Here is a 15,379-nt window from a genome sequence, read left to right as displayed (position 1 = left end):
GGCTCATGTGTCTGAAAAATGACCGCAGAAATATAATTAAACCTTGTTTTTAATTGCGTGGCTATGCCGGTACATGAAATTCAGATGCACCTGCATTTGGAGCTACTCTGTACAAGCTCATGTGTTTGTGTATGTGTGTTGGGTGTGTGTGTGTGCTTGCACATAAGTGTGCATGTCTGTGTACCAGAAATTTATGTCTGGTGTTTATCTCAAATGTTCTCCACTTATTTATTATTATTATTATTATTATTATTATTATTATTATTAGGCAGGACCCTTGTCAAACCTGGAGCTTATTAACTGGTAACTGGCTGGATCCAAAGTCCTAGGAATCCCTCTGCCTCCTCCTCTCCAGTGCTGGGGTGTCCATGACGGTCGTGTTTGTTCTGATGTAAGTGGAGAGAGCCTAACTCCACCTATGCCGGTGCGGAAGCTGCGTTACCAAGCAAGGCATCTCCACAGCTTCCACACATCACGTTTCAATTGAAAATTTGAATAAAAGGAATTGTACAAAACTATACGTGGTATGTAATCACTCACTGCTTTGATTCAGAACTGGAAACTTTATCCCTCCACTTCCTTCGTGTCTGCTGCCTCTTGGTTTTAACGTCGAGGTTTTTATTTTGTGTCATAATGAGGGTTTAAAATTCAGTCTGGGTTCTTTCCGATGAGCACAGTTTCGTTTTATTTATTTGCAGAGTGGAAGATAAAGCTTCACAAATGTAGGTGCTTCTAAATCGCCCTGGCATGGTGGTTTTTATTTTTAGGGATAGTAACTCTCAGATATCCGTAAAGTTCCAGCACTCTTCTTCCTGTTCAAAGCCTTTAATTTCTTCCCACTCTTCATGTAGAGAAGGAAACAAAACAACGTGGCTTCTATACAGAACGTTTGAAAATGCTCTTCTGGGAATTTCCTCCTTGAATCTATAATTTGGGGTTGTCCGTCTTGCTGTTACTCATAATTTTGGAAACCAGTTTTAGTATAGCCAGATAATCTTGACCAGATTTGTTTCCCAGAAACACTATTTTCTTAAGACTAGGAAAATCAAATCACGTGCCTGTGCAGTTGTTTGTAATCGTTCTTGCCAATAAATGGCTTACGGGTCTGGATGAACGCTGCTTAGAAAAAATGGCAGAGCAAGGAAAGCTATTTCTGCCTTCAGAAATCGCCTCTGAGGGGGAGGACAAATCACCAGGTCCAGCTCTGTCTCCAATAAGGCTGTAACAGGTCTATAATCTCAAGCCAAAATATGTGAGGAAAATTGGCAAATTCTGTGAGAGTCACACGCAAATTGGGTGGTGTGTGTGTGTGTGTGTGTGTGTGTGTGTGTGTGTGTTGGCAAGTAGCTGAGAGAAGACTTGTCTGGCCAGAGACTTGCAGAGACCCACTCAGTCAAAGCAGAGACCACACAGCAGAGGCAAAGCAGCAATGGTTGCCAGGGTGCCAGCAAACACCCTGGACTCTGTCAATCACCGGGGCTAAGTCAGGTGGACTGGGAGAGGGCAAACAATTCTGCCTGGTGAGCTGAGCAACCTCTGCTCTCCCTTAACCCCTCCCAGCCCCACTCCCATTAACAGTGTGGAGCAGCTAACAAGCTAGCCTAGAACACAATGGGAACTTGAAGCTCGCTCAGAGCACGAAAGAACCTCCAGCTCATGGGGGATTCTCTCACTGGAGTGACGAGTGACAATTTTTTAAAGGGTGGGAATAAGCTGTATGCAAAATCTATATCAAAAGAATAGCTGGGGGCAGGAAGGAAGTTGGGGAGGAAACAAGAGAGGGAGATGGAGAGGGAGGGATGGAAACAAGGTAGAGTAGAAAAAGCCTTCCATGGAACAAATCCTGAAGGTGACCAAATAGAACATCAAAAAATTAAAAACTAGACAAAGCCAAAGTTGTCTTCTGTAAAACTAAAGATCAGAGAGGAAATGCCAGAACTCAGTGGAAACTGGACAAGTTGATGGAGGTGATCTCTGAGCACGTGGAGATCCAAGCGTAAACAGAAGAAGGTTGGAAACGCCAGTCCAGGAGGGTGGGTGAGTTCATGCTAGCAGCCTAGTGGTTTGCATTCTGTTACTAAGTCTTCAGAAAGATGGGCTCTGACTGGGCACCTTGGGGCTCTGACTGGGCACCTTGGCGTCTGTTACTGACTCTTGCCACCTGTACGAATACTATGTGGATGACGCACCCAAGTCCAGCCAGAAGAGGAATGAAATCCAAGAGACTGAATAAAATAGTTGAACTCAAGGCCAAATTTTGTGTTTAAGACCCAGAGTGCAAATAATAAATCAACACAACTGACAATTTCTGGGGAAAAATTAAACAAAACCACTAATAATCTAATTATGGAAGAACTAGGACACACATGTATTAAGGAATATACATTGGGAATGTGTTTAGAAACTGAAAAAAAGAGAATTAATCCAGAGATTAGTTAATTATATGTAAATATATTTAAGCGTGAATTTAAAAAGGGTACCTCTAGAGAAAGCACAAATGTTAACAGTGACCTCAAACAAACAGAAATATGGCTACCTCAGTTGGGAGACAAGAACTGCAGAGACCCTGAGGGCATCAATTTCCCTGAGGGTGAGGGTTCAGGAAGTGACAATTTGTTGTCTCCTTTTCTATTGACTTTTGCTATATCTAAGTATAACTGTCAGGGTTTCGTCCGTTAGAAGAAGGAATAATTAAGACCCAAGGGCCCAAAGATTCAAATCTGGATAAAGGAGACCGGCTTGGGGCATCAGAGAATGGGAGAGGAGGAAGTCACCCTAGAGATGAGAAGTCTGTATTCCGAGCCACTCAGTAAAATCAAGATTCCCTCACTCTAACTCGTCCTATACATCTTCCTGTTTTTTCTTCATCATCTTTGGTCATTCCATCCCATTTCCTTTCCCATTAAGCAATATTTACTGTTGTTGGTAGTAGTTTACTTGTGAACTGCTGGGCCCTTCTATCAGAACAGAGACCTCATCCTGTTGACTTTAACTATCCTGGACCTTAACTATCTATTCAATGAGTAAGTGGGACATTTTAGTGAGGTATCAGGAACAATAAGGAACGTGGTTACTCGAATCATTGATTCTTTTGCATCGTGGGCTTCAAAAAAACTGGGGCAGCTACAGGCTTGAAGGAGACAGACTGTGTGAAGGCTTCCTGGGATAGAACAGAGAGGCGGAAAGACTAGCTACATGTCAGAACACGACAATTATTAATACGAGGAAAGTAACTGATTTTATGCTTTACTTGTAAAAGGCCAATGACAAAAAGATCAATCCCAAACAGTCACAAGCTTGCCATGGCCTGAGCCATCAGTCAGCTGAAGACTGCTCGAGTAAACAAAGAGTTAAACTTGGACATATTGAGAAGAAAGAGTCATAGGCCAGTGAGGAGGCTCAAAAATAGGTTAGGTGGGGGAGCAGTTGAAGGAATCAAGCTATTTTGCTTGCAGGAGGAAAGACTTAAAAAGAGAAGCGATAACGTCTCCCAGCATCTGCTGGAGCCGGCTCTGATTCACCTTGAGGGTGTAGCTAGGAAAAACAGACAGAAGCCAAGGGCAGGGCAGATTTCAGCTCTACACATCAGGACTTCTGAGCTGTCAGAGCTGCTGGGGAGGGAGGGCAGGCAGAGAGAGCCTGTCAGGTCGGTATTCAAGGACACACAACATGCCCCCACTCAGCGATGTTAGACACAGCCCCAAGGACCACACTGGATGTCAGATTAGCTGGCTTCTGGGTTCTCCCCTCACACCTGCACCCATGACCAGCAGTGAGCATCAACTTGAAGCTTCCTTAGGGGAATCACATGAGAGATGTCAGGTGAACATGTTTAGTGACTCTTAAGCTGTCTACCCATTATTGTGTCTTCAAACTATTTTAACTCTGCCAGCTCTAACTATCTCTTAGTTTCTCCAGCCTTATGAAGACTTTAATGTGTCAGTGCAGTTTAGTCTTTTTGTGACTACTCTTCAAGGTTTTGAAATGCTTCAGAAGCAGCTTTTCCTCTCTTACTCAGAAAGCTCAGACCATATATCTCACATGCTGATCACAGTCCCAGTCTTAGGATGCCAAAAGCTGGGATAGCGGAGTTCTGATGTGCCACCTTAGGGAGGTGGAACTCATTAATATTGATAGTTTTCCCACAAAAAAATGTGTAAAAAGTTTCCCCATCAGTAGAAAGAATAAACCAATACACCCATTAATAAATTTATTATTTACTTTGATGAATCTTGAGTAGGGTCCTTTATCTGACATCCCTTATGCCCAGTAATTTTCAGGCAATAAAAATATGACGTTGATGCTGTGGCTAGCTGTCACATGGTATTACCACTTGGAAGAATTGACAGATGATGAAAGGTGGAATTATATGTATGGTGAGGGCTGGAGAGCTGGCTCAGTAGAGGACCTGGGTTTGGTACCCATCACCCTCATCGGGCCTGTTGCTCTAGCTCCAGAGATCTGACACCTCTAGACTTCCGCATCTGTGTGCACACATCTGACACACCATGAAGCAATGCAATACAATCGATCCTTAGCTTCACTTGAGACTTTCGACACATTTTCTCCATCAAATTCCAGTACCATGACTATGTAATAACTTGAGAAGTTAATATGATATGTCCTTTTGATTTCTTTCCCCACCTCTCTAGGACTTGACAGAGTGTGAAACAACAAAGGCAGGGTGAATAAAAGGAAATATGAAAACCAGGATGAGAGGCAGCTGGATGTGCACTCTCCTAAAGGGTAGTCAACTAGGTGTGATGGTTTGTATATACTTGGCCCAGGAGTGGCACTATAAGGAGGTGTGGCCTGCTGTGTCACCGTGGGTATTGGCTTAAGACCCTCATCCTAGCTATCTTCCACTAGCAGCCTTCAGATGAAGATGTAGATCTCTCAGCTCCTCCCGCACCATGCCTGCCTGGATGCTGCCATACCCCTGCCTTGATGATAATTGACTGAACCTCTGAACCTGTAAGCCAGCACCAATTAAATGTTGTCCTTATAAGACTTGCCTTGGTCATGGTGTCTGTTCACAGCAGTGAAACCCTGAGAAAGCACTGTTATCAAGTTACCCTCGCTCAAACCTGCTCTCCAAGCTGTTTGTGTGATGGATGTCAGAACCATGTCTGGGAAGACGCATTTATGACATACCTTCACATATCACACAGTTAGAACTCCCTAACAATGAGTACTAAGGAAAACTTCAGGTTTTATTCAAGCCAGGCATGCCCAAGAATCAGTGGGGTTGCTAGTCATTGGTGACTCTATTGTTACAAGTTTCAGACAACTCCCTGCCCATCTTTGTGGAATGCTTGCTAAGAAATACGACACTATGATGGTCTCCATTAAACTGCTTTACTACAGAGTCTGCCTCATGGCTCCCTGAGCTTTCTGCATTGAACATGTGGGCATCAGTATCCTGTCAGTGTATGAGAAATGCCCACAGCTTACAGGAAGGAGAGGATTCTAGGGTGGTAGGTGGAGGGGCTCAGTTTGTTCACTGTCGACACAGTCAGGATGGGTCATGTGAAGACATTCTGCATGTGGAACAGAATCTTCCATACCTTGACTCCCATAGCTGGCATCTATTCCAGATCCGTCCCAGGAGTCCACAGCACTGTCCACGCTGGGTACTGTGGAGGGGTACACGTCAGAGAGCTTGCCAGGCCTTTGTATTGGGGAGGGGTCCTCCTCACCATCTCCTAGGTCACTTGAGTGGCTGGGGATGGGCAGCTTCTTGGGACTTGAGGCAGGTTGAGCTTTACAGACAGGGAAAGAGGGTATACATCAGTGTGAATTCACAAGAAAAGATCCCTGGATATGGTAGCTGAAGGGCCATTTCCCTAGAAACACACACAGACACTGCACACTGTTTTAGAGAAGAAAATGCGCTGGGAACTCTTAACTGGGACTGTCGCTCCACTCACCATCTGTCTGCTTCTTAATTTTCAGGGTGACAGTCTCTCCCGCCATCTGTAGCAAGTGGATGGCTTCACTCAGAGGCTTCCCCTTCAAGCTACTGCTATTGATGGCTAGGATTCGATCTCCGATGTGGATCGCTCCAGTCCTGGAACAACAGACAGAGAAGTGGCAGAGAAGGCAGACACACCAGACAGGGGAGGGGAGGCAGATACACCAGACAGGGGAGGGGAGGTAATACAATCCCTGTAGGCTTCTTGGGGTAAATTTCTTGATATACCTGCACATTAATAACAATAAAGACTTGGCAGGGTCTCAAAAATTCACTTCTAGCTTTCTTTTGGGAAATGTTGTAACCTGCATCTATGGCAAATTAGTTTTTAGTTTCCAATAAAATAAGAAAAAGCATTTTAATTAGTTTTGAGAATGAACCTTGATTTTTTTTTAACTCCAAGAAAGCTGAGTCATTTGGCCAACTCCTTACAGGTCCTCGGGAAAGAACTATGTTGAACAACAAAGGTGGCCATGTAAAGCGGGCAACATTCTCATTCCTACAGATTTAAAATGTTTACTAAAAAATGGTGCTCAGCTCGCTGTAAGACAGACTCAAGAGTTGGAGACATAGACTAGGACAGGTGCAGCAACAGCCCTGGTCTGATTCTAAGAGCTGAAAAAGGCTGGACAGAAGGCTTAGAAGGTGCTGGGAAAGGCCATCTCTGTCACCCACCAGGTCAGTTGTGACATGGTGGCCTTATTTCAGCCTCTCTGGATATCAGTTCCTCACCAATAGGATGGGAGCAATCATCTCCCAGGGAAGTCCTGAGGATGAGATGAGAAAACGTGTGTAAGAGCTTGGACCAACGTGTGGATAAAGAAAGCATACCACTCCATGTATTAATATTGTGTGTGTCATGTATAAAATATATGTTTATGTCTATGCCTATACATGTGTGTGTGGGCATGTTGATGTCAGAAGTCAACACTAGGTCTCTCTCAATCATCCTCTACCATATCTGTCTGTCTGTCTGTCAGTCTGTCCATCTATCAATCATCTATCTACCTACCTATCTATCTATAATTTATCTAGTACCTATTATCTATCTATCTATCTATCTATCTATCTATCTATCTATCTATCTATCTATCTATCTATAGATCTATCTATCTACAATCTATTTATAATCTATCTACTATTTATTATCTATCTATCTATCTATCTATCTATCTATCATCTATCTACCTATTATCTATCTAATCTATCTTTTCATCCATCAACTGACCTACCTACCTATCTATTGATTAGTTTTGAAGGCATGGTTTATCGCTGAGTCTGGAGCTCATTGATTTGGCTAAGCCGGCTCACCACTGAGCTCTTGGGGTCCTTCTGTCTTAGCGCCCCGTGTTGTGGTGACGGGTGCTCACTTGTGCGCCTGATTTTTATGTGGTGCCTGGGATGCACTCAGGTCCTTATGCTTGTGCATCAGGCACTTTTCTAGTGGACCACTCTCCCTGGCTCCAGAAGAGACGTGAATTTACGGATTAATACACTGATAAACAGCATCTTTAACCTCTACATCTTTTATATCCTCATCCAATGTGAATGAGCCTACTGGGATGTTCCATTTTGAAGTTTACTTTATCTGCCATTGTTGGGGAGCACTGGAAGGGGCCGGAGGATGCCAAGGATGATTGGGATTGCAATGGCTGAGATCTTCACCCTGAGATGAAGATGCTAAGCTGAAGCATGAAACTCAGGCCTTGGCAGAACTGGATCTTTGAATTCAGATACTAGAGGAATTCGCCCTGTTTACAGGCTTGTTACAGACTGAGTGCTTTGACCACAGCTTGTTCTAGGGCAGTGGCAGTTGTGCTGGGCAGAAGTCTGGCAGAGGTAGTACGGACTGCTTAACCTGTCTACCACTGCGTCTGGAATTACGAACGTTTTCTCTGAATAAGATCTCTTCTGTCATAAAGAGGATTAGTTCAAGAATGACGTAGCTTGTAAGACCCAGCTGTAATGAACCACTTTGCAGAATCCTTTGTTGTCTCACACCGATAACTAGGACAGGAGGATGCCCGAAGAGACCCTCTCCCAGGCGTCTCAGCTAAAATCAGAATGTTAAATCCTAGTCGAGTAGCCCTGCCTGAGCTGCCTCAGCCTCCTCATCTGGCAGACAGAAGTGTCAAGTGAGCCTATTTCTAAGCAAGGTACCTTGTGGCTCTGAAAATTCCGCAGTGCTACATCTCTATCTTGTAACTGCTGTCATCAAGTGTCAGCCTCAATGACATGCCTGAGAATTCTCCAGCTAAGTCACTGGAAAATAGATCTAGTTAGAGAGTCTGCTGTGTGCCCAAGCAACATGTCTCAGGGAAAAAAGTGCAGTTCAGTGGAGGGCGGAGAGCATGTGCGGGGTGTGCATCACTGCCAAAGAACAAATGGACACGCACAGGAGATACTATTGAGAGGGTCACTACACCCTGTTAGCACAGCCTCTGAGGACCAAGCTTTTATTATCCTCTCCCACATACATAGAAGCTTACTACAATACCTGTCAGGCAACAGAAAGCTCAGCAAATGTTTGCAGGATTGATTTGGACAAGCCTTTTAACCTCCCTCAACGGCCGCGTCCTCTTCTCAAAATGGACACAGTATAAATCTACCTGTAGTCGACCGTGCTCTCTTAACTCATTTTTTTTTTTTGAGAATAATATCCATGCTAAGCCGTGGCATCTTTTTCCTGCCTATGCGACGCCCTTCAATGTCAAGTCTGAGCTCTGCCGGAGAGTTCCCAAGCTCTAAAATCAATCCTCTGTGCAGATTTAAAAGTCAACAGATAAAACAGCTAGGAAAGGGAGCGTGGTTCACGTGGCTGTGAGGGAGTAAACCCCTCAGACACCGGGAACTACAGCAGCCCCTTCCATTTTTACCTTTCAGCTAATCCCCCTTTAGTGAGGCTCGAGATGATAATAGGATCAAAGGGCTCTTCCGTTCCAGAAATGGTGATGCCAAGGGGCCCCCCATAGCGCTTCAGCTCCACCGTGTAAATAATCGCCCCGGAACTCTCTTGCTCATCTGCAATAAGTGCCAAGGAATAGCAATTGGTTTCATTGGAAAAAGAAAGAGCGATGCGTCTATTCCCCCATAGAGCAGGAAATCCACCACTTTGCTCTGCAACGTTATGGCTCAGAAAATGATGATGTCGGGAAGTAGTGTTTCCTTGATAGGATTTTACATTCTAACTCAGGGATGATGCTGTCCTGTGTGCAGGGAACATTCATGCTTAAGCAGTGGGTGGTCCGACTAACTATGGCCACAGAAACCTCACGTTCTGCCTTGGCCTTGGCCTTGGGTAGTGCTTGACCAGCAATTTGTTTTGCTAAGTATGTGATTAATGCCCACGTAATAAACACAGAACTTAGCAGATGATATAGAATGAGAATACCATGCAGTGTCTCAGAAAGTTTTCTGTTTCTGTGTTTTACAATCCGGTTCTCAATACAGGAAAGCTGGATTTGCTCAGGTTTGGATACAATGATAACTCCTGTTTAGTTGGAAGTCAGATTATCCTGAAGATAATACCAGGAATTTTAGGATATATTTCATATCATCCCACTGACAGTGTCCTAGAACCATTGAACAATTCAAGGGCACAGTAGCAGAATTTTGAATAGTGCTTTCTCTGCTAAAGAGAGAAAAAGCTAACATAAACTATTCATATGTTTTGGGATCCTCGACCAGGCTGTCATATGGCCATGTGTTCTGGGTGCCATTTAATATTGCTAAGAAGGAAGATGTTTCTGTTCCTCCCCAAAAGTTTGTCAGAAAGATGTCACAGGCCGCATTTGATATGGTGGGTGTCATGGCTTCATTAGGGCTGCATCGTGAAGCTTCAGGATTCAAAGTATTTTATTTGCTCATGTTTAAAGTTCCTGACATTTGTTTTATCACTTGGCCTGAGAGCTGTGAATGGTTAAGGAGCTGTTTCATTTCTGTACCTCAGGATACAATGAAACGGTCCGGTAACCACTTGAACAAAATAGTCAGTTTTTACAGTCGGACTGTATGCAGTAAGGTATTAACGGAGGCACATTTTTTTGCAGCAAGCAGCTGTTCGTTTACGATATGAAATGCTAAAATAAGGACAAAAAGAAAAGCTTGAGTTAACAATTCAATTATCTGTGTGTGCAGTGAGGAATTAGGGTGAACACAAACGGCAAGGAAGGTCAGTAGAGTAGTGCGGGCAGAAATGTCCTTTCTCTTGTCAGCATTTACTTTATGCTCGGCCATAGCCTGGGAGCTCTGGAATGTAGCCACCACTTCTGGTCTCACAAGCTCCCCACACTGGGAAGCACAGACGTCCCACCGTACAGTGCAGGCAGAACCACAATCAACGAACGTCTTAGGTTATAAAAGTAATCGATGTCCGACTCAAGTCGGATCCTCCACATCGCATCTAAGAGGTCTGAGAGATGGTTCCCAAGTCTCTTCTAGGCTGCTGCTTACATTGTGGTGAACAGGCTGGCCATCATGGACTACTGGGGGCTCCACGGAGAAGCCTCAGGGGATGGCTCAGAGAAATAAGGCCCTGAAGCCCACGTTTTCTGTTAGTATACTATTTGGGGAAATACACTTGAAAACCACTAGAGACCCAGGGGTTTGTGGGAAGTTTTGGGTGAAGCTTCAGTCTAGATGGAAATAAACACAGACCAGGAGGAAGGTGAACCTGGGCGCAGGCCTGCGTGCTGTGTTGAGGAGTGGAGAGAGCTTGTCCAGTTAGTTCTTCCCTGTGTCACAAAAGGGCGAGTACCATTGGGGATGGGGTAGATGGGTTAGGATAGCCATGTTTCAGGCTCACTTACAGGGCCTTACATTTTATATTAGCATCCAAGTAGGCAGTAAAAGAACAACTGGGCAATCAGTATGTGATACTAGATACAAACCAAGACAACCGTAACCTTGTACTATGGCCACATTCTTCAAATGGTGGGAGAGGCAAAATGTGGATCTTCAAGATCCTAATTTAGACCAATTGTTTAAAAAACACTTCTTGATTTTCTCTCTCTCTGTCTCTTTCTCCTTTTCTCCCTCTCTCTCATTCTTTGCTCACTTTTTTGTTCTTTCTCTCGCTCCACACACATACATATTCATAGGTATGTATGTATGTATGTATGTATGTATGTATGTATACCACATTTCTGGGAATCACTGACACTGCTGAGATACACGATAATATTAAGACCACTGCTAGCATCCTTAACTGGGTTACATCCCCACAGACCTTCCTTTACCAATATTGTTATTGTTGCAGGATGGGACGCCTGGGACTCCCTCCACACAATCCAGTGGGAGGAGAAATCACACTGGGAACTAGCTAACCTCTGTGGTTGCTGGGCTACACGAGATGGTACCTTGCAGTGTTTCTCTGTTTTCTGTATGGACTTTTAATTTCGTAATTAAAAAAAGGTCTTTGTGCACGTTTTTACTAATAGGGTTAAGAAAATTAACACTCCTAGAAATCCCTATGTAGATGCCTCAAATGAATAGGCATTTAATTAGTCTGCTCTCTTTCTATTGGTGGCAGCAGCTGCCTTTACACAGTCCTACCTAAACTACTCAGCCCATATGGTCATGAGGCAAGGTGCCCAGGCTTTCCTCTGTCACTTGCCCTTAAGAAGGCCCCAGCTTGGTTCTCTCTCTCTCTCTCTCTCTCTCTCTCTCTCTGCCCCCACCTCTCTCTCTCCCTCTCCCCCACCTCCCCTCCCTCTCCCCTCCCCCTCTTTCTTCCCCTCTCACTCCCCCTCCCACTATCTCTCTCTCCCTCCCCCAACTCTCTCTCCTTCTCCCCTCTCTCTTCCTCTCTCTCCCTCTCTCCATCTCTCTCCCTCTCTTCCTCTCTCCATCTCTCTCCCTCTCTTCCTCTCTATCCCTCCTCCACACCTCTCTCCCTCTCCCCCTCCCCCTCCCTCTCTCTCCCCTCCTCGCCCCCAACCCCTTCTCTCACGGCAATGTTTCCTTCTAGATGGCCTTCCTGTACAAGACCCAGCCTTCATCCTCCTCTCATATGTGTTTCCAGTAGTATTGCCAACTCGTGAGGCTTTGTCCTCTCTTCGCTGTATATTTTTGAAACACTACCCCAACACAATCTTACGGGAAGCCTTTTCTTTTCTTGGTTCCCCGAATCCTGAATAAATTATAAGACTTTGCAAGAACTGACCACACTGTCCTCTACCATCTCAACCTAGCCTTTGGCTTCTCTCCCGGTGGGCTCACAACTCTTTGCCCAGGCCTTTGGTATTCCCCGGTCTTCACAAACTTTACTCCCTGGGTCCCCACTATTCTCCTGGTCCTTGGGATGAAAGACTCTTTTTTTTTTTTTTTTTGGTTCTTTTTTTCGGAGCTGGGGACCGAACCCAGGGCCTTGCGCTTCCTAGGCAAGCGCTCTACCACTGAGCTAAATCCCCAACCCTGGGAGGAAAGACTCTTATGTACTATGTGGCAATAGCTTCAAAACTCAGCCCTAAGTGACTGAAACCTATTCTTAGCCATCTCTTCCCACCGTCCTCCTGGGAAATCTCTCCTGCTTCAAAACTTGTCTCATGTGCTTTATTTTCCAAGGAAGTTTCTGGTCTTTCAGTTGGGTTTGGCTTGTGTGTTTCTAGGATGTCCCAGAACTATTGTGTACCATGTTGGTATTTCTCAACTCTCCAGCTTCTCATTTCAGATCTCCCACTAACCAACAAAGAGAAAAAAAATTAGTTCAAGTGTTCTTGAAGGAGGGTGATTAAAGGCTAAGGGATAAGATTCAGCCAGGTAGAGCTGGTTTGGAAGCTTACCTGCTATCGACACATAGTACCTAAGAGTCTTTCATCCCTAGGACCAGTTTTTGACAAGATTCATTTTCTGGCATATGCTTTCAATTCATATATATATATATATATATATATATATATATATATATATATATATATGTGTGTGTGTGTGTGTGTGTGTGTGTGTGTGTGTGTGTGTGTGTGTATAATGTCTACCCATCCATCCATTCATTCATCTATCTATCCATCCATCTATCTATCTATGTATCCATCCATCTGTCCGTCCATCCATCCATCTATCTATCTTTATGTATAGGAGTGTTTTGCCTGCACATATATCGATGTATTACATGCATGCCTGGTACCCAAGGGAGTCAGAAGAAGGTTGTATGATAACCTGGAACTGGGGTTACCGATGGTTGTGGGTCTTCACGTGGGGCTGATAATTAAAACTGGGTCCTCTGGAAGAGGAGCAAGCCCTTTCCACCATGGGAACACCCCCGTCTGCCCCATCTCCAGCCCCCATTCTGTTTTTAAGGATTTCTCTCATTAGAATAAAGTCACCTAAAACCACACTTTTATAGTCATGTCCTCACACCCTAGAACTCTGTCTGGGCTGAAGGAGAATTCAAGAAATGCCCAAAAGTAGCACAAGAGGACGATGACTGTTGGCATACAGCCAGATCCCCAGGAAGAGCTCTCTGAAACAGCTCAGGTGTCAGTCCACTTTAGGCCAATCCTGTGTGCATTCTTCAAGACAGGTGACACAGAGACAGTGTAGTTCATCTAGAATGTGAAGCAAAGACCTTGGTGGCCACTAGGGGGATCAGTCAACCCCAAACTTCCTCCCTACAAGGTTCCTGGAGTGTTGGAACCTTCAGCTACAGGCTGAACTTACCAATCCATCTGCCCTTTTGGGTTTTAGCCCAGCTGGCATCTGAATAGCCATGCTGTGCAGGAGGAGGGCAGTAACGGCTATTTGGAAAGCCATTCTCAGACCATTTTGGAGGTGGAAGCTCTCCAAGCCACTCTGTCCTTTAAGCTGCTTTCTCTTTCAAAGCTCAGGAAGGAGCAGCTCGAAGCTTAAACTACAAAGAGAAACTTTCTGCGAAGGCGGAGTAGTAATATAGCGTCACCAGCAAGGCTCAAAGAGGGCCCAAACAGATGTTAATGATATTATAAGCAGCTCTTATATGACAACAGCAGGCTTACAACTATTAGCAAAAGGCAGAAAAGGGGCCAGCCTAGTTGTCTGTTCTGCTTAGTTCTAGTTAAGGAAATTAATGGGGCCACAGAACAGATGCAAAATCGCTGCGTTACTTATCTGGAATGTTACTCCCAGCCTCCTCGAGTGCTGCCTGTTTAACAAAATGAGCACTGCCTGGCTTGAATCCATAATGGTAGCTGCTGCCACGGCCAAATAGGAGCTTTGGATTCGGGATGCAGTGTTTGGAAGGCGTACAGGCACAGGTCAATCAAAGTTCACTTCAATGAGGAAAACAATGACGGAATTCGTTTTGGAGTATGGCTGGGTTCCTCAGAGCTGGACTAGCCTGAGAAAAGAAAGCATCCCTCCCTGTAGCTGCCCTGGGGCTCTCAGTGATTTTACCTGGCTTCCTCAAAGCAGGGTACTGAGGGTGTTCACAGGAGGTGTTGAAGGTTTATGAGGGGAATTAAACTTCTTTACCAAAGTGATCGTTGCTAAGTCTTAAGCACCATTTCAGGACCTCTGGCTTCGTCATCATCAGACCTGAAACCACAGACTCCAGAGGAGGGGTGCAGGAGGCCCTATGAGTGGTCCTCTGTGTGACTCTCGGGTGTGCTCAAGTTTGGGTACCATTACCACAAGAGAACAACCATGAGACAGAGTCTTTCAGTGCTTAAATAACAGCCAAGATTCATAGGGGAGTTCATAGCTCCCCTCCGGTCTAGGTTTTAGCGGTAAAGCTACTTTAAATAACATAGCTTGACCAAATAGATAAAAACATGAATAAATATGCTGAAAACATAAACAAATAAGAAAGTCCAGATGTCTGAAGAACAGATTAGACTCAAAGTAATGGCTAAATTTGCATGAGACTGTATTATACATTAAGCAGAGAGAATTCGTCATAGATAAGGCAAGCAAAGTCTTGGACACATTTTTTCACACACATGAGAATCCATGAAGAAGGCAAAGGGCTAAAACCACAGATTGCGAGAACAGGCAGCCGCCTGTCTAGCAGACCAAAAAGGGCGGTGGTACAATGCAAAGCCTCGAAAACCATGGGCTCCTGGATAAGAGAGTTACACGCATCTTTGCGGACCTAGGGATTGAGCAGCAGCCACTGACGTGCAGCCTTGGACAAGAGCCTCCTCCTTTGCCCTGCCCAGTTACACTCCTATGCGAATGCACAAGAGTTTCTGAAGACAAAGCCATAAATGAATCTAAAGGGAGGGAAAAAATACTCAAAGACCCAAGTGTTTGTAAACATTGGGCCGTCACAAAATAAAGTCAAAATTAATTTTCTTTTACAGTAGCTGTTAATAGCACTCAATGGGTTCTGTCTGGAATAAACATTATTGCTAAGATACACTAGTTACTTCCTTTGACTTTAAGGCAGTCATATATCGTAGATATTGAATTTATCTTTATAGATGAGGAAAC

At 44.5% G+C, this 15,379-nt stretch overlaps 1 protein-coding gene across 22 annotated transcripts in view; it reads right to left on the bottom strand.

The window, feature by feature from the left end:
- Window positions 1-15,379, bottom strand: part of Grip1 (glutamate receptor interacting protein 1) — a 657,377-nt gene that overhangs the window by 46,132 nt on the left and 595,866 nt on the right. For all 22 annotated transcript variants that reach the window (XM_039079960.2, XM_039079965.2, XM_063264315.1 and 19 more), the window contains 3 exon segments: window positions 8,851-8,995; window positions 5,931-6,070; window positions 5,568-5,762 (listed from right to left, as the gene is read on the bottom strand). In XM_039079960.2, coding sequence (XP_038935888.1) covers window positions 5,568-5,762; window positions 5,931-6,070; window positions 8,851-8,995 — 480 coding nt within the window.

The sequence above is a fragment of the Rattus norvegicus genome, chromosome 7 (genome assembly GCF_036323735.1).
Source record: "Rattus norvegicus strain BN/NHsdMcwi chromosome 7, GRCr8, whole genome shotgun sequence".
Lineage (NCBI taxonomy): Eukaryota > Metazoa > Chordata > Mammalia > Rodentia > Muridae > Rattus > Rattus norvegicus.
Note: the sequence above shows the minus strand (reverse complement) of the source record. Positions and strands in the feature narration are given on the sequence as shown.